This window comes from Jaculus jaculus, chromosome 1 (assembly GCF_020740685.1).
Source record: "Jaculus jaculus isolate mJacJac1 chromosome 1, mJacJac1.mat.Y.cur, whole genome shotgun sequence".
NCBI lineage: Eukaryota > Metazoa > Chordata > Mammalia > Rodentia > Dipodidae > Jaculus > Jaculus jaculus.
In genome coordinates, this window is record NC_059102.1 from 164,257,361 (window position 1) to 164,276,508 (window position 19,148).

Genomic DNA, 19,148 nt, shown 5'->3' on the forward strand with positions numbered 1-19,148 from the left:
CCAAGTGCTGGGATTAAAGGCGTGTGCCACCACACCCGGCTTGGCTCTATTTATTTATTGGTTTTTCAAGGTAGGGTTTCACTCTAGCTCAGGCTGACCTGGAATTCACTATGTAGTCTCAGGGTGGCCTCGAACTCACAGCGATCCTCCTATCTCTGCCTCTTGCCTCCCGAGTGCTGGGATTAAAGGCGTGCACCACCACACCCAGCTTGGCTCTTTTTATTTTTAATGCCCACATTTCAAATTACTTTTATTGCCTGGTGTGGTGACACATGCCTTTAATCCCAGCACTCAGGAGGCAGAATTAGGAGGATCATCATGAATTCGAGACTATGAATTCCTGGTCAGCCTGGGAGAGAACAAGACCCTACCTTGAGAAACAAACAAACGAACAAAAAATTATTGTACTTACATGTGTGTGTGTGCATGCGTGCATGCCAGAGCCTCTTAAGCCACTTTTTGTGCCCTGCTTATTGTGAGTGACTTGGGAACTGAACCTGGGTTAGGCTTTGTAAGCGAGCACCTTTAATTGCTGAGTCATTATCCCATTCCCCCCTGTTTTTGTTGTTGTTGTTCTGTTATTTATTTATTTATTTATTTTTTTTTTTTTCAGGTAGGGTCTCCCTCTAGCCCAGGCTAACTTGGAATTCACTATGTAGTCTTAGGCTGGCCTGGAACTCACAGTGATTCTCCTTCCTCTGAGATTAAAGGTGTATGTCACCATACTTGGGTTTTATTTATTTATTTATTTGAGATAGGGTCTCAAGCCCAGGATGGCCTTGGACTCACTATGCAGCCAAGCATGATTTTGTCCTCCTGCCTCCCCTCTGGAGTGCCTGGAACATGCAGGCCTTTTGGCAACCTTCTGTGAGACCTGATTTCACTGTTGAATTTCTGGCTGTGGCTGGTCTGGCACTGGCTGGTCCTGGCTCTGGGCACCACAGTGTCCCTCCAGTTAGGACCTCTTCATGACAGACTGCAAACAGTCACATTGAAAGGCAGTTGACATGACGGGACTTAAGGTGGGCGCATCTGGGGTCAGTGTCACCAAGTCTTAGTTCCTTGTTCCACTCCACACTGGGGCAGAGCTGTGTGCTGAAAAGAGAAGGGATATTGGTACTATCAGACCCAAACAAGCCCAGTGCCACTGCTTCACATTTTCCAAGCTTCTGTTTTTTGTTTTTTTAATGTTTTTTAAAATTTATTTATTTATTTATTTGAGAGCAACAGACACAGAGAGAAAGACAGATAGAGGGAGAGAGAGAGAATGGGCGCGCCAGGGCCTCCAGCCACTGCAGACGAACTCCAGACGCGTGCGCCCCCTTGTGCATCTGGCTAACGTGGGACCTGGGGAACCGAGCCTCGAACTGGGGTCCTTAGGCTTCTCAGGCAAGCGCTTAACCGCTAAGCCATCTCTCCAGCCCATGTTTTTTTTTTGTTGTTGTTGTTGTTTTTTGTTTTGTTTTTCGAGGTAGGGTCTCACTTTAGCTCAGGCTGACCTGGAATTCACTATGTCGTTTCAGGGTGGCTTTGAACTCCCAGGGATCCTTCTACCTGTGCCTCCCAAGTGCTGGAATTAATGGCATGCGCCACCACGTTTGTTTTGATGAAGGGTCTCACTCTAGCTCAGGCTGACCTGGAATTAGTCTCAGGTTGGCCTCAAACTCATGAGGATCCTTCTACCTCTGCCTCCTGAGTGCTAGGATTAAAGGCGGCCAGCTTCTGAACCTGTTTCCTGTGCTGGGGTTACATTACCATGACTGCCCAGGAGGTCCCATTGGCTTCTTTCCCCATTGCTTCCCAGGCTCGGGGCTTTTCTTTGCTGGGTTCCTGAGTCTCCCCAGTGGCTTGCTATGGGACTCATGTGCTCTAGCCTCAGCTGCGGCCGGCACAGGTCAGGATGGATTGCAAACCCCAGGGACCTCATCCAGAGTGACAAAGATGTCCAATGGACGTGCTGAGCAGGTGCATTCTCCAGGCACACCTGGGACTCCAGGGTGAGGGTGTATCTCCTCTGACAGGAGACATAGTCTTGGCACATTCAGTGTGGGCGAAGGCAGGACCAGAGCTTCACAATGTCTCATGCTCGAGCCCCCCACCGCCCCATTGCTCAAGCCATAGGCTGGGGTGAGTCGCGGCTCCTCAGGGATGGTGAGCACAGGTGATTAATGCCACCGAGGCTGCATTCCGTGTTCCGGTGCACAGCCTTATCAGCCGTGCCCACCTGGTGTTCTCCTGGCACACAGCCCCATCAGCGCCCAGTCTCGTCTCACCTCTTCCAATAGCATCTTGCAAAGTGCCATAAAAACACTTCTTAAAACACATCATTGAATTCCCGTTTGCCCGGTGCGCTTTATGGCTCTGGCGGAGCCTGCTTCCTCCTCATCTGGCTTTCGTGCTCATGAGCTGTTGAAAGCTTTGTCCAGGGTCAGGCCTTCCCATCAAAATTTACTGCGAACATCTTTTTACAACACCTGTCTCAGTGAGCTGTGAAATACTCTAGCCTCTTCAAAAATGAAAAAAATGAAAATACATGTTTAACATCTTTTATTAAAAAAAAAATCAAAACAAAACTCACTTGTGCTTTAAGTCTGCATCAATCCTCTTGGCAGAATGTATTGGGCAGTGGTTCCTGTCGTCTTGTCTCCTCTTTCCAGAGGGTGTGGGACCTTGATGGATTTCATCTGGGTCAGGGATATGTGCACAGACCCTGGGGTGGGCAACAGTCACGGGTGGCTGTTTTCTTCCCGGTAAAGCAGGGTCAGTGGAATACAGAATGTCTCAGGGATCAGCCAGGCTATGACCTTGTTCTGAAGATGGGGACACAGTGCTGGCATGCTAGCATATTTTTTTAAAATATTATTGCTGGGTGTGGTGGCACATGCCTTTAGTCCCAGGACTCAGGAGGCAGTGGTAGGAGGATGGCCGTGAGTTCAAGGCCACCTTAAGACTACATAGTGAGTTCCAGGTGAGCCTGGGCTGGTGTGAGACCTTGCCTCAAAAACAAAACAAAAAAAAAAAAACCCAACAACAAGAAAATGGCCCAGAGGGATGGCTTAGCAGTTAAGGCACTTGCCTGCAAAGCCAGAAGACCCATGTTTGATTCTCCAGGACCCACATACTAGTGATGTAGATACACAAGCTGGCACATGCATCTAGAGGTTGTTTGCAGCATTAAAAGAGAGAAAGAGAGAGAAGTCGGGCATGGTGGCACCCATCTTTAACCCCAGCACTCATAAGGGAGGCAGAGGTATGAGGATCACCGTGAATTTGAGGCCATCCTGAGACTCCACAGTGAATTCCAGGTCTGCCTGGGCTAGAGTGAGACCCTACCTAAAAAAAAAAAAAAGACAAAGAGAATATCAGTAGACACAATATGGCCTCTAGCTACTGCAATGAACTCCAGATGCATGTACATCTAGTTTACATGGGTTCTGGGGAATTGAACCTAGGTTCTTAGGCTTTGCAGGCAAGTGCCTTATCTGCTAAGCCATCTCTTCAGCTATGGCCTTTTTTTTATTTTTAATTTTATTTTCACACTTTTTATTAACATTTTCCATAATTATAAAAAATATCCCATGGTAATACCTCCCCCCCCCGCACTTCCCCCTTTGAAATTCCATTCTCCATCATATTACCTCCCCATCACAATCATTGTACTTACATATATACAATACCAACCTATTAAGTACCCTCCTCCCTTCCTTTCTCTTCCCTTTATATCTTCTTTTTAACTTACTGGCCTCTGCTACTAAGTATTTTACTTCTCACGCAGAAGCCCAATCATCTGTAGCTAGGATCCACATATGAGGGAGAACATGTGGCGCTTGGCTTTCTGGGCCTGGGTTACCTCTCTTAGTATAATCCTTTCCAGGTCCATCCATTTTTCTGCAAATTTCATAACTTCATTTTTCTTTACTGCTGAGTAGAACTCCATTATATAAATGTGCCACATCTTCATTATCCACTCATCAGTTGAGGGACATCTAGGCTGGTTCCATTTCCCAGCTGTTATAAATTGAGCCACAATAAACATGGTTGAGCACATACTTCTAAGGAAATGAGATGAGTCCTTAGGATATATGCCTAGGAGTGCTATAGCTGGGTCATATGGAAGATCAATCTTTAGCTGTTTTAGGAACCTCCACACTGATTTCCACAATGGCTGGACCAGATTGCATTCCCACCAGCAGTGTAGAAGGGTTCCTCTTTTTCCACATCCCCGCCAACATTTATGATCATTTGTTTTCATGATGGTGGCCAATCTGACAGGAGTGAGATGGAATCTCAATGTAGTTTTAATCTGCATTTCCCTGATGACTAGTGACGTAGAACATTTTTTTAGATGCTTATATGCCATTCGTATTTCTTCCTTTGAGAATGTTCTATTTAGCTCCATAGCCCATTTTTTGAGTAGCTTGTTTGATTCCTTATTTTTAACTTTTTGAGTTCTTTGTGTATCCTAGATATTAATCCTCTATCAGATGTATAGCTGGTGAAGATTTTTTTCCCATTCTGTAGGTTGCCTCTTTGCTTTTTTCACTGTGTCCTTTGCAGTGCAAAATCTTTGTAATTTCATGAGGCCCCAGTGATTAATCTGTGGTTTTATTGCCTGAGCAATTGGGGTTGTATTCAGAAAGTCTTTGCCAAGACCAATATGTTGAAGGGTTTCCCCTACTTTTTCCTCTAGCAGTTTCAGAGTTTCAGGTCTGATGTTAAGGTCTTTAATCCATCTGGACTTAATTCTTGTGCATGGAGAGAGAGAGAGAGAGAAGAATCTATTTTCATTCTTCTGCAGATATATATCCAGTGTTCCCAACACCATTTGCTGAAGAGGCTGTCTTTTCTCCAATGAGTATTTTTGGCATCTTTATCGAATATCAGGTGGCTATAGCTACTTGGGCTTACATCTGGGTCCTCTGTTCTGTTCCACTGATCTACATGTCCGTTTTTGTGCCAGTACCACGCTGTTTTTGTTTCAATGGCTCTGTAGTACTGGTTAAAATCAGGTATGGTGATACCACCAAGCTTACTTTTGTTGCTTAGTATTATTTTAGATATTCTAGGTTTTTTGTGATACCAAATGAATTTTTGGATTGTTTTTTCTATTTTCATGAAGAATGCCTTTGGAATTTTGATAGGGATTGCATTAAGTGTGTAGATTGCTTTTGGTAAGATTGCCATTTTCTCAATATTGATTCTTCCAATCCAGGAACAAGGGATCTTCCTCTACTTTCTAGTGTCTTCTGCAATTTCTTGCTTGAGTGTTTTAAAGTTCTCATTGTAGAGATTCTTTACTTCCTTGGTTAGGTTTATTCCAAGGTACTTTATTTTTTCAGCTATGGCCTTTTTTGTTTGTTAGTTTGTTTGAGACAGGATCCTATATAGTTCAGGGTGGTCACAAGATCATTATGTAGCCAAAGATGACCTTGAACTTCTGATCCTCTTGCATCTGTCTTTCAACTGTACCTCTCTGCCTGGCTCATACAGGCACTCAGAGACAAACACTGGTATATTAGTCTGACAACTGTCCTCAAGGACTGTGTGTGGTAGTGGATGGCAGAGGCAGGGTGTTGTCTGTGGCAGAAGAGGTCCTGTGGGCTGTAGCCACTTAGACCTGCCACCTGGTCATGGAGTAGAACAGCCTTGCCCCAGATTCCTTGTACCTGTGTGTGACCACAGCCAGATCTCTCTGCCCCTTGTCTAAGGTGGTGTGGCATTATCAGGCATGTCTGCTAAGGAGCCAGAGGTTCCTGAGCACGTGATTTCATCCCATGGGCACTAGGGCTGCCACAGCAGGAGCACCTTAGCAGTAGCCTGTGGCCAGTCTGTTGTCAGCCTCATTGTAGTTCCCTGTCAGTCCTGGCTCTGGGCCCAGCTGGTTGGGTCACTCGCACTTAGGCATGCCAAGGCTCAGGGGTGTCTTTGGTCATGAGTGCACAAGATGACCAATATGGGGACCTGTAATAATGTCCGAAGCTTGGTCTGCTTTGCCCTCCATCCAGAACAAAAGGGTTTCTCCTCCCAGATTGTGTCCTGTTTGGCTGTGCTCTCTCTGGGTCTCATTTTACCCTCAGCGAAGAGTGGAGTGTTTGATGTGGCCTGGATGTCCTGTCCCTCTGTTCCCTGTACCCCTGCCTTCACTCTCAGCCTGGGCTAGAGTGAGACCCTACCTCAAAAATAAAACAAACAGAGCCGGGCGTGGTGGCACACGCCTTTAATCCCAGCACTCGGGAGGCAGAGGTAGGAGGATCACCATGAGTTCCAGGCCACCCTGAGACTACATAATGAATTCCAGGTCAGCCTGGGCTACAATGAGACCCTACCTCAAAAAAACAAAAAATTAAAAAAATAAAACAAAACAAACAAACAAACACAGGCTGTTCTGGCTTCTCTCCCCCCCCCCCCCCGCCCCCATGCCTCCTCTTGCCTTAGGGCGTCTGCACAGGCAGGTCCTCTGCCTCCAAGACTGCCCTCGGCCAACTCCTGTCAGCCCTCAGGTCTCAGCTCTTTCCTGTACTGAGTCATTTCGTAGCTGCCCATAGACATGTGCCCATGGCATGCACTGTGCTGGTTGGGGATGGGAATCCAACAGGAAACAGGACAGAATCCTGAGTGGAATTTATAAGCAAAAATAGCCTAGGTCCAGTAAGGAATAAATGTAAACCAGGGCAAAATGTCCAGCAACTCTGCAGGAAGCAGAGAAGAGAGGGGAGGGTATTGTGCAGAGAGAATGTGAAAAAGGACTGAAGGGTTAATGAACCACTGACCTTGGACGACTGGCCTCGGTGGACCATAAAACTTTCCTGGACCATAGCATGATAGGGGGCTTCTGTTATGAAGCAAGCTCATAACTCAGAGCTCTGACCTCAAGAGCTATCAGGCCATCTGGACAGGCAATTAGTAAACAAAAGAAAAGGCCTTACCTTCCCCCTATTCTTCTTTCCCAAAGACCCCCATCCCTCTATCTCCTGACTCTCTAGATCTTAAGTCTCCCACTTTCAAACACGGGAGTTTCATCCCAGGAGAGCTGCTACTGTCCCGCCAATAAAATAACCTGTGCTGTTGAAGCTGGCTTTCCTTTGCTCTTGTATTCCTCGCGTCCCCCTAGTCAATCCTGAATCCCGACAAGGACCAGCTTCCCAGATACAGCAGGCGCAAAGGCCCCGAGGCAGGGAGGAGCTGAACGGGACTGGGCTGGTAGGATGATGGGTGGGGGTGTAATTTGGAGCTAGGTAGATAAGTGGAGGCATCACAGGGCCATCTTTAGTACAGTAATGCCCTGGTGTTTGAGCTGAGTCACCCAAGAAGGAGTAGAATCTGGTTTATGTCCCTTTTATTTTTATTTTTTTATTTTTTTTTGAGGTAGGGTCTCACTCTAGCTCAGGCTGACCTGGAATTCACTATGTAATCTCAGGGTGGCCTCCAATTCACAGTGATCCTACCTCTGCCTTCCAAGTGCTGGGATTAAAAGTGTGCACCACTACACCCGGCTTCCTTCTTTTTTTCTTTTCTTTTTTCCTTTTTTTTTTTTTTTTTTTGAGGTAGAGTCTCTCTTTAGCCCAGGCTGACCTGGAATTCTCTCTGGTGTCTCAGGGTGGCCGGGAATTCACAACAATCCTCCTACCTCTGCCTCCCCAGTGCTGGCATTAAAGGTATGCACTATCACACCCGGCTTGTTTTATGTTCCTAGGAAGCTAGTTGGCCAGTTGTGTGAGAAACACAGGATAAAGGGGTGAGGTGGTCTTGGGAGTCATCCAGGAGTTGGGGTTTTCTGGAGGAGTCCGGTGGAGTGATGAGGCTTGATGTCTGGGACATCACGGGGACACAGCTAGTAGTCTAGATGGGGTGCAGAGATGAGAGGAAGGAAAGGACTATTCTGTGTTGCACATGGACTCCACGGAAGGGCCCCAAAGAGAGCCAACCCCCCAGTGAAGCGGGTGTGAGTTCGTGGAGCTGAGGTAGAGCCTCAAAGAGGACAGACTAGAAGCCAGGGGCCAGTCAGGATACTTCCTGTCCAAAGGGAGGACCTTGTCCTTGATCTTCCTCTTGAGAAGGGGGTGTAGGGGCTCCCTGGAGGGCAGAGGCTATGGCTGCGGAGCTGGGGCATTAGAATGTGTGGTTGGGGGTACAGAGAGGGGGTGGTTGAGGGCCGATGGGGCAGCCTGAGGGGGAGCAGGAGGGGCAGTTCTCTGGAAGGTGAACCAGATGCACAGGCAGCCTCTGCTGGGAGGAAGGACCTTCATGGCCAGTGACCTGAGTGCTGTGGGAGGGAGGGAAGACAGTGGTACCAGCAGGTGGTGGCCTGGCTGGAGCTGGAGTGGAGGAGGAGGGGGTGTATTTCCTAATCAGCCACTGGAGCCTGCCAGATGGAGCTGCCTGTGAAGAACACAAATTTAGAGGGAGCTTCTGCAGCCTGGAAATAGACCAGAACAGCTGGGGGTCACTTCCTTCCAGAAGCTTGCCTGATCTGTCTCTCCTCTTCTTGGTCAGACCCCAGGATCTTACCTTTCCCACCACACCCAGATTTGGTACCAGGTGAATGCTCAATAACTATTTATCAATTGTCAATGACAGGCAGACCTGAATGGAGACTGGCCTTTGCTGCCTGCCATCTTTGCCCTCCCTGGGTAGGGCCTTCACTGGATACCACACCAGAGCCCCATCTACCTCTTGTTCAGTGCAGGAAGTGGCTGCCCATAAGTTACAAAGAGGGCGACTGAGGCTTCCAGCCAGTGCCGCACCTCACATAGAGAAGGGAGCATTTGGGCAGGGCCCTGGGTATGCCTTAGCTCTTGCTGGGGTCACAAGAGAGGGGAGGGTTGTGAGTTGTGAGGGGTGCTAGAGAGGATCCTGCACAACCACTCTTGGACCCTTAGAATGAAAGTGAGCCCGGCCTGGTGAGGTGGACCTGGAGTCCCTGCTGCTATGGAGGCTGAGACAGGAAGGTGACAAGTTCAAGGTCTACCTGGGGCACAGAGTGAGTTCAGGGCCAGCTTGGGCAACTTAGTGAGACTCCATTTCAAAATAAAAATATAGCTGGATGTGGTTGCGTACTTTTTTTTTTTTTTTTTTTTTTTGGTTTTTCGAGGTAGGGTCTCACTCTGGTCCAGGCTGACCTGGAATTAACTCTGTAGTCTCAGGATGGCCTTGAACTCCTGGCAATCCTCCTACCTCTGCCTCCCAAGTGCTGGGATTAAAGGTGTGCGCCACCACGCCCGGCTAGGTTGCATACATTTTTAATCCCAGCACTCACTTGGGAGGCAGAGGTAGGAGGATTTCCATGAGTTCGAGGCCACCCTGAGACTACATAGTGAATTCTAGGTCAGCCTGGGCTAGAGTGAGATCCTACCTCAACAAACAAACAGGGCTGGAGAGATGGCTTAGCAGTTAAATGCTTGCCTATGAAGCCTAAGGACCCCGGTTTGAGGCTTGATTCCCCAGGACCCACATTAGCCAGATGCACAAGGGGGCACATGCATCTGGAGTTTGTTTGCAGTGGCTGTAGGCCCTGGCATGCCCATATTCTTTCTCTCTTTCTCTCACATACAAATTAAAAATATATATAATATATTTGGTTTTTTTTCTTTTGAGGTAGGATTTCACACTAGCCCAGGCTGACCTGGAATTCACTATGTAGTCTCAGGGTGGCCTTGATTTCACAGCAATCTTCCTACTTCTGCCTCCTGAGTGCTGGGATTAAAGGCATGCGCCACCACGCCCGGCTCAAGAAAATATATTTTAAAAAATGAATGAATATGGAACACTCGAGGGTTGATCTTAATTAGATGAAAACATTTGTGGTGCCATCACAATACCCAGGGATGATGTTTGTCCTTCAAAGGCTTTGGAAGTTCCTCAGTGGCTCATTCCACATTCCACATACTTCTCCTGCTGGGAACAGAGACCCTTTCCAGCCTGTTCCCTCCCTCTCCTCTTTTTTTTTTTTTTTTTTTTTTACATGCATCAATTCTATTCCTCTCCTCTTTTAAGCCCTGCATCCCTCTCCTATCCCAGCCCCACATGTCTTTGGCAGAATCTGGCAGGATGTGACTAGCTAGATCATATGTCTCAGCTGGATCGTAGATCACAGTGCCTACTTGCTCCACGAATCCCCAGCAATGAGTGTAGGACCAACCTGTCGTAGGTGCCCAGTAAATTCTGTGGAAGGGCCTGGGAAGCAGCAGCTGGAAACATGCTCATGGCTTAAGCTTCAGTTGAAGCGTTTTGGGGGCATCATTGGTCTTTTGGTGTTGCTGTATAGCTGAGGCTAACCTCAAACTTCTCATCTTCCTGCCTCAGACATCACCACCCTGTCCATTTGACTCTAACCTAGTACTTCTTCTTCTTTATTTTATTTTATTTTTTATTTTTTTGGTTTTTCAAGGTAGGGTCTCACTCTGGCCCAGGCTGACCTGGAATTCACTATGTAGTCTCAGGGTGGCCTTGAACTCAAGGCAATCCTCCTACCTCTGCCTCCTGAGTGCTGGGATTAAAGGCGTGCACCACCATGCCCGGCTTAACCTACTTTCTTGCACCTACTTTTTTTTTTTTTTTTTTTTGAGATTGGTTCTCATGTATTCTAAACTGGCCTCAACCTCACTATGTAGCTGGGGATTGTAAGGAAAGTGTAAGAGAAAAGCGAAAGAGAACACAAGACTTGATCTCTACAGACAGACTGCTTATTGAGAGAAACAGTGAGGGGCAGCAGCCTTCCCACGGGGTGAAGGCTCAAGCACTGAGCCAGGCTGGGGTCCAAACTTATATGGAGGATCCTAAGGAGAATAGCCTGCAGTAGATAAGGAACCTGTAGCTGTTTGTGTCCTTGTTCAGAATAGGCTTCTTCAGCCAGGATTGTCTGCGGGAGGATACCCAGATGATTTCTGGTCCTTCAAGGTTTTCTGAGCTAAGGGAAGTTTATCATTCAGGGGAGTTTTCGGCCTGTCAAGGTCAAATTCCTCGGTGGCTTCTTTATTGCCTGCTAGTCTTAGGGATAGTTATTAACTCATTAGTTCCCTCCAGCTTTCAGGGAAGGCTATCAACCCTTCAGAGATGACCTTGAACTCCCGTTCCTCCTGCCTTTACTCCTGAGTAGGAGTAGGTGTGCACCACTAGTTTATGCCCTGCTGGGGATTGAACCCAGGACTTCATGAATGCTAGGCAAGCACTCTACCAACTGAGCTGTATCCCCAGGGCCAACACCTACCCATTTTATGATGCTGGTTGGGTTCCCTCAACTGTCCCTTTGTGTGTGCTGTCCATATTCTAGGAGTCCGTGGGGCTGCTCCATCTGGACAGCATGCTTGAGGGACCAGGCGGGGCCGATCCTGCATGTGTAGGCTGCCTGTGGCCTGCAGGGGGAACCCGTGAGCCACGAGCTGGGACCCAGCGGCTTGCAGAGGCTGCTGAGTTGCTTTGCCTCCACCCACTGGAAAGGCTTAACAAGGGGGAGGGCTGCAGCTGGGGGAACTGGCCGGGTGGGCAGACTGAAGTCCGTGAGTGGGTGGGGACACGGTGCCCCATTCACCAGCTGTGGGAGCACAGGCTGCCTCCCATCCTCCCTGAGTCCCTGCTTTCTCTTCTGTAAAAAGGGGACATATGCTTACAGGCTGTAAGAACTCCAAGCCAGGCAACTACCCACACATGGGGAGCCCTCAGCCAGTGCTGGAGGGATCTTGACAACAGGCACCAGATCTAGTAGATCCTGTTTGTCTTTGAGAACACTTGTCCTGCTTCTCTCCTTCCTCCCCATCTTGAGATGGTTTTGTGACCTATGGATAATGTCAGGGGTTGAGTGCTACCAATCTTCTTGGCTTAGCACAAGTGAGCTTGAAATTGTTCTTTGAGCTGGGTGTGGTAGCACACACTTTAATCCCAGCTCTCGGGAGGCTGACGTAGGAGTTTGAGGCAAGCCTGGGCTACAGATTGAGTTCCATATCAGCTCTGTCTTAAGCCCTCTTCTCCAAACGGATAAATTAGGGGTCCATAAAGATATTTGTAGATACCAGGAAGCAGCCAAGTTGAATTAAAAAAAAATTGTTTATTATTTATTTATTTATTTGAGAGCATCAGACAAAGAAATTAGGTGGGGGGGGGGGCAGGTAATGGGCTTGCCAGGGCCTCCAGCCGGGGAATTGAGCCTCGAACTCTACGGCCCCCAAATTGAATTTTGAACTGCTGTCTGCAATGCCTAAGAAGTCCTTTAGCCATCCTGCTCTTGCTTTCCTCTTCTGAACCACGAGAGCAGGACAAAATGTGCTGGGGTCTTCTGGGGCTGTGTTCCTGAGACGCCCTTCCCCTATGGTGTGTCCTCCCAACAAGGCTCCAGGAAGGGTGGCTGGGAGGGCTGGGTTGCCTGCACCCTTGGACTCCCCAAGAGGAGGAGGCATGGGGAGGCAACCTAGACAACTCCCTTCTATGCCATGCTGACTCTCCTTCCTGCCCACCCCACCCTGTCCCTGCAGCCTTTCTGAAGGGCCTGAGTGACAAGCAGAGGGAGGAACATTACTTCTGCCGGGACTTCGTCCGTCTGAAGAAAATCCCCACATGGAAGGAGACAGCAAAAGGTAGGACATGCTCCCCTGAGTATAGTGAGCGGCCCCTATAGACCCATGGCTTGGGAGAGTCTGTGTGAAGAATCCGGCAGCGCTGATGGAAGGCTTGTGATGTGCAGCACTGTGGCTGCGTCACTTCATTTAATTATTACTTCACCCCCCTGACAGTGTTAGGAGATCAGCTGTAGGGGCTGAGGATGTAGCTCAGTTGGTAGAGTTGTTGTCTAGCATGCACAAAGCCCTGGGTTCGGTCCCCAGCACTGCATAAATAAGGAGTGGTGGTGCACACCTATAACCCCAACACTTGGGCACTATATTCAGAAGGATCTGGAGTTCAAAATCATCCTTAGAAATGTAGTGAGTTTAAGGCCAGCCTGGGATATATCAGACCATTTCAATAAACTAGCTGTGGGCTGGGAGATGGCTCAGCAGTTATGGCACTTGCCTGCAAAGCCTAAGAGCCCGGGGTTGATTCCCCACTACCCATATAAAGCCAGATGCACAAGGTGGCTCATGCATCTGGAATTCATTTGCAGTGGCTAGAGGACCTGGTGTGCCCATTCTCTATATCTCTCATAAATAATAAAATATTTTAAGCTGGACATTGTGGCACACACCTTTAATCCCAGCACTCAGGAGGCAGAGGTAGGAGGACTGCCATGAGTTCAAGGCCACCCTGGCACTATATAGTGAATTCCAGGTCAGCCTGGGGTAGAGCAAGACCCTACCTCAAAAAAAAATTTTTTTTTTTTAAATCCAGCTCTAGATCACTAAGCCACCTGCCTTGGTTACTTGGTTGTGGGGAGCTGCAATTTGAAGTTATGGTATGTTTGCTTGTGTGTGGGGGGCCACTCTTGTAAGCTCCCAGGCCTTGTAAGTGCAGGCCTGGCTGGTTGCCCATGGCCTTGGGCCTGTCACTTATCCTACCTCAGTTTCCATATTTGTAAAGTGGGGTGTGTAAATCTGGTGGCCACAACATTGTAGGCTGCCTTCAAATGGCATGGGGCCTGGCCCATAGGCCCTGGCTGACCTAGTCCATGTGAGCCCCTGACCCTGCCTATTCCAGGGGTGGCTGTGAAGGTGGAGGACCCCAAGTACAAGAAGGACAAGCAGCTGAATGAGAAGATCTCTCTGTTCCGTGGAGACATCACCAAGCTGGAGGTGGACGCCATCGTCAACGCTGGTAAGTGACTGGCCCAAGCCAGAGACTTGCAGAGGGGGACGTCTCATTGCATTTACCCAGGCCAGCGGTGCCAGGCATGGGTGGGTGCCACCTGGCTCCGGAAAGTCTTTCAGTGCTGGGTGTGGATGGCCTGCTGGCGCCATGGGAGCCCAGTGTGGCAGCCACTTGGGCTCCTCTTCCCTTGAAGCTCTGACCTGTCATGTCGGGGCACCTCACTCTGCTGAGCTGCCTCGTAGCTTTAAGGCCCATTAGCGGTGGGGGAAGGGGGAGAGCTTGGCTGGAACTGTGCCAGACTGCTCCATCTCCATACTGGGGGGGGGGAGCTACTTTCCCACCTCGACTCTGCCCCCCTCCACACCTGGTCAGGTGAGAAAGTGCATGGAAAGAAGGGTAGGCTCAGAGGTGCCCCCTGCCCAGGCGCCACCCCCACCCGCCCCACCCCTGCCACATCTCCTCGCTGCAGCTCTCCAGAGCCTGTAATGGGAGCTGCTCAGCTTCCTGCATGCGTGCGTTCATGTATTCTCCTCCACTTGCTGGCTTGGCAGTTTATTGTGATGAGCAGAGTGGAGGCGGCTGCGTCTCTGGGGGAGGGAGGCGGCTGGCTGAAGCCGAGGCTCTGGGAAAGGACTGGAGTGCTTACAAGTGGGTGTCTAGGGTGGGTCAAGTCTAACCTGGAATTCAGTATGTAGTCTCAGGGTGGTCTTGAACTCACAGTGCTTCTCCTACCTCTGCCTCCCAAGTGCTGGGATAAAAGGCGTGCACCATCATGCCCAGCTTAAGTACTTCTTTGCCTGGCTTAAGCACTTCTTTCTTAGGAGACCCTGAGTTCATCCGGGTAGAACCTCTGATAGGGCTCCAACTCAAAAGGTAAATTTGTTGTGCCAACCCCCCTCCCCCCAGCACTGCAGAAGCTTTTGAAACCTTCTTGTCTGGCCCCCCGCCCCCTTCAGACCTGTAGTTGCTCTACCTGGTTTCAGTGCTGACAAGCGAGCAGGACGCTGAGGGGCTCAGGGGCATGACAGTGCTGGTCCTGTCAGCGTCCCCTTGTCTCCTTAGATGACGGGGCTCACGGGCTTGGCAGAGATGGCAGCTGCTCGCTCTGCCCTGGGCTCCTTGTCTGGGTCGTGTTTCTGGCAGTGGTTAGGTGCGTGTCTCCCTGTTGGTGTTTGCAGAGCGGTAGCTGTGGCACTTTGCCCTTCCTCTATGCACTAAGGCAGGAGTTGCCATTTGATTAGGGGCTGGCAGAGAGAGCTTGGTCCGTCACCTTTGGGTTTCTGCTTTTTTTTTTTTGTTTGTTTGTTTCTTGTTATTTTGTATTTTCGAGGTAGGGTCTCGCTCTAGCTCAGGTTGACCTGGAATTCACTATGTAGTCTCAGGATGGCCTCAAACTTACAGCAGCGATTCTCCTACCTCTGCTTCCGAGTGCTCGGATTAAAGGCGTGCGCCATCACGCCCAGCTGTTGGAGTGGTTTTATGTCTCCCTTAGGCTACTGATACGAATGGGTGGCACTGAGGTCTGTGATCCCATCTAGGGAGACAGAGTAAAGAGAGCCAGATTGTCAGATGCTGCTGCAGTCCTGGGGGGAGGGGAGTGTGCCTGAAGAGCATTGTGGCTCTGTCAGGAGGGATGGAGATGACTGGGGGAGCCTCACAAAGGCCCTTGGGGTTGGTTGGTCAGTCCAGGTGCCTGGCCCTGCCAAGGGTATGGGAGGCTCCCAGCTCCTCCTTCTGCTGAACTGCAAAGTGGCTGAGGAAAAATTAGGCTCTTGGCCTTGTGAACTCCTGTGCTGCCTAGAAAGGTCATGCAGGGACCAAGGCAGTGTGTCACAGGATGCATGAGGTGAGGCTAGATGGACTCTGTAGGCTTGGTCCATGGCTGGGCTAGACAGATGCTTGTCAGCTCTCCCAGACGCACTTTTTGTGCTGGCTGTTGTGGCTGGGGGTCCTGTTGGCTGAGTTTCCCCTATTGGCACGTTCCCTGGGGACTGTGCTGCTCCCTGTACCTGTCTGGCCGGTTTCCTCATCTGTACACCTGGGATGGTAGAAAGGTACCCAATGGGTTGTTGGGGGCATGAGAATGATGTTCATTCAGTGCTCTCCACCTGCCACAGGGAAGGAACCAAGGGATGAACACCTGCGTGGGCCTTGATGCCAAAATGGATGCCATGGTGCCATCCTGAGTGCTGGCACCATTTCATCTAGGCAGAACTATCCCTTTCCCTGCTGTCTTCAGTGGATCCAATACCTCTTGGTGTATTTTCCTGTATGATCTTTTCCTTGAAAGTCTCAGGTAGGAGGATCCAGAATCCACTTGGACCATCAGGCAGATGGTGGACATGGGGTCTACACCCAGAGCCTATGTCCTCAGAGTTTAGGGTCTGATTCTCCATGGCCTTGGTTCCTACCCCATAACCTGGGTTCCTAGGATTCTGACTTCAGCCCCCTCCGAGGTGTCCACCAGGGGGCAGCAGAGATCGCGGTTCCCTTGGAGCCTGTAAATCAGACTTTATTAGTGGAATAAAAGTCGCGGCAACGCGGGGCTTTTCGGGTCTGCATAAATCTGCGTCTGTACCTCGTGAAACCCATATGTGCTTAATTCATATGTAAAGTTTCAAGCAGAAAGAGAATACGTGTCCATTAAATTCTATTTGACTTGATTATAATCATTAGCCGTGAATAATTGCTTCTCAGCACCGACCGCGGAGCTACCACAATAGGCAAGAGGAGAGAGCAATTATCTCGGGGTGGGAGTTTTTAAATTTTTATGTTTGAAGCCAGGGGCAGTGTTGGCTCTGTGGACATTTGGTGGTCCGTGGAGCATGTATGGAAGGGAAGAAGCTGGGGCTTAAGGTCCGGTCTCAGTCAGGATTTTGTGTGTCTGATTCTCTGCTTGTGCCTTGCTCTAAATGCAGGGACAGGAATTTTGTTTTGTTTTGTTTTGTTTTTGTGTTTTTTTGAGGTGGGGTCTCACTCTAGCCCAGGCTGACCTGGAATTCACTATGTAGTCTCGAACTCATAGCAATCCTCCTATCTCTGCCTCCTGAATGCTGGGATTAAAGGCATGCACCACCACACCTGGCTCGGGAATGGTATAGGAGGACCTGGGGAGGGTCTTAAGGGAAAAGGGGTACCTGGATCTCCATCCTTCATCCAGAGAAGCAGTGGGCTTGAGGACTTCTGGCTAGGTTATGAGCATCTCTTTGTCCCTTAGTATAGGACCCAGGGGATGCTTGGAGAATGTAGGGTGGGTCTCCTCCCTGCCTCCACCTTACTCCTTCTTCACAGTGACCCTTGGACTTTGGGTACTGGACTCTTATCTACTGGCCACATGGCATCTGAAGGCCAGTGCTGGCTTTATTCCTGCCTTACTAGTATGGGTGATGTGATCGGTTTGTGTGGGTGTTGTGTGCTGCATGTGGCAGGGATGAGGGAGGCTGGGGCGGGGGACAGAAAGGGGAATGACTGGCTGGTGAGTAGCATGGCAGGTCTTGATGTTACTAGGGCAAGATAAGCCCACTACACCCTCCCTGCCACTGCCCCATGGGCTGGTGGCCAAGGCCACTTGCTAGGGCAGTGCCCTGGAGAGTCTCCGGCTCCTGCCATCTGTGCTGGCCACAGTTCCTGCCCATAGGGGCATGCTACATCCATCTTAATTACACTGGGCTGCTACAATGGTGAGAAGAGCAAGGGAGCCCCTGTGGGCGACATGCAGAAGTAGAAAATTCTTGATGGTAGTGCCCATGTCTCCAACTTGACCTCTGACCCCAGGGCTGTATCTGGGGAGAGCTCAGGTCTGGGGGTCTTCATTTTGGGCAGAAGTGTTGTGTCTTTTAGAGTGTTTAAGTCTTTGCCTCAGGGGCGTAACCTTGACCCCAGCCACCTCCATATCTTGAGTTTCTAGCTCAGCAGCCTGGGGCCTGGGGCCCTTGTTCCTGTGACAGGCAGGAAGAGCCTGGGGACAAAGAAAGACTCAGTCTTGGCTAGCCAAAGGGGTACAGCAACTGGCTTTGGCCTTGAGGTCATCCTGGGACAAAGCAAACATGAATGTCATGCTTTGTGCAAAGACATGTCAATCATTCCCTTCAAAGCAGCCCCAGGCCACCATGTATGGGTTGGGGACACAGAAGCCTGGAAGGGTGGTGTTCCTGTCAGTGCCTCAGACTCTCCAGATCCTTATGGGAAAACTGATATAGTCCTGAGCCCCAGCTCAAGTCGGAGTGGAGTGAGGATGACACATGTTTAGGCCTGGCACAAAAAGAGCCCCAGTAAATTAGTACTGGGGAAGTCAGGAGCAAGAGCAGCTAAGTAGAATATAATGTGACAAAGTGCCGGAAGGGAGGTTTGAATAAAGCGTGTGCGACGCCACAGGGACCAATTAATTTTGCAAGGAGGTGTCGGGAGACTAGGCCGGTCAGGGGAAGTCTTTGAGGGACCTCGGGCACATGGGCCTGGCCTTCAAGGATGGGTCGGAAGCCATGTTTCACAGCGACAAGCTGGCCTCGCAGGGAGACTTTTAAGCTGCTTATTTATTTAAAATAAGGCATGAAGTGGTGCTCTGTTTCCGTAAGTCTTGGGCTTTGATTTGTGAGGCTCTGCCAGCCCCTTATCCCTGAGTCTCCAGTCTCCTTAGTCCTTGCCTCATCCCTTCGTTTTGCCCAGAGCGGCAGTGGAGCTTGGTATGGCGAGGAGCAGGCTGCTGTCCCCGGGGCGGGCCTCCGCTGGAGTCAGTGATTTAGAGACCTCTTGGTGGACTAGCAAGCAGGGGGCCGCAGGGACAGATAGTGCCTAGTGGGAAGTGATCTGACGCTAAACTGTCGCCGTAAATCGCTTTATCTGTCACTTCAGATTTAAATGTGTTTGCTGAGGCTTGCCGGCCAGTGGACAGCAGAAGCGCACAGGGGTGGCGCCGGCCTGAGCACATCCAGAGAGGCAGCTGCACTGGCCGCCTAGCATGGGGGCTAGGCCTGGCCCTGGGCCTCCCTCTCCTCTCCTCCCTCCTCCTCCTTGGCTTCTTCCTCCTCTTTCCCTCCCTTCCCCCTTATACATTGTCTTCTTCCTCATTTCCATTCCCTCCTTCTCCTCCTCCCCCTTCTCCTTTCTTCCCTCTTCTTCTTCCCCCTCCTCCTTCCCTATACTGACTACTCCTCACCACTGAGGCACTCTTCCAAACCCCTCCCCTCCCTGAGTGGCAGGGTGGACTGTTGCCCATGTCAGTGATCAAATGGAGGCTCTTGAAATACCTCACCTCCAGCAAGTAGCTTGAGTCACAACTAGAACTGACTCCAGTGGAGTACAGCCCCGTCTTCTCAGAGCTCAGCACATAGGCCTATCCACGGCCCCTCCCAGTTAGTGCTTTCCTGTTCAACCCCTGGAGCGCCCTTGCTAACTGCCGACTCAGCCCCCACTGTGAC

General features: G+C 50.0%; 1 protein-coding gene across 4 annotated transcripts in view; it reads left to right on the top strand.

Annotated features, from left to right (window-relative positions):
- Macrod1 (mono-ADP ribosylhydrolase 1) overlaps positions 1-19,148 on the top strand; it is a 181,800-nt gene that overhangs the window by 7,414 nt on the left and 155,238 nt on the right. For all 4 annotated transcript variants that reach the window (XM_045153885.1, XM_045153877.1, XM_045153889.1 and 1 more), the window contains exons 2-3: positions 12,465-12,566; positions 13,621-13,737. In XM_045153885.1, the coding sequence (XP_045009820.1) occupies positions 12,465-12,566; positions 13,621-13,737 (219 nt within the window). The remainder of the gene's footprint in view (positions 1-12,464; positions 12,567-13,620; positions 13,738-19,148) is intronic.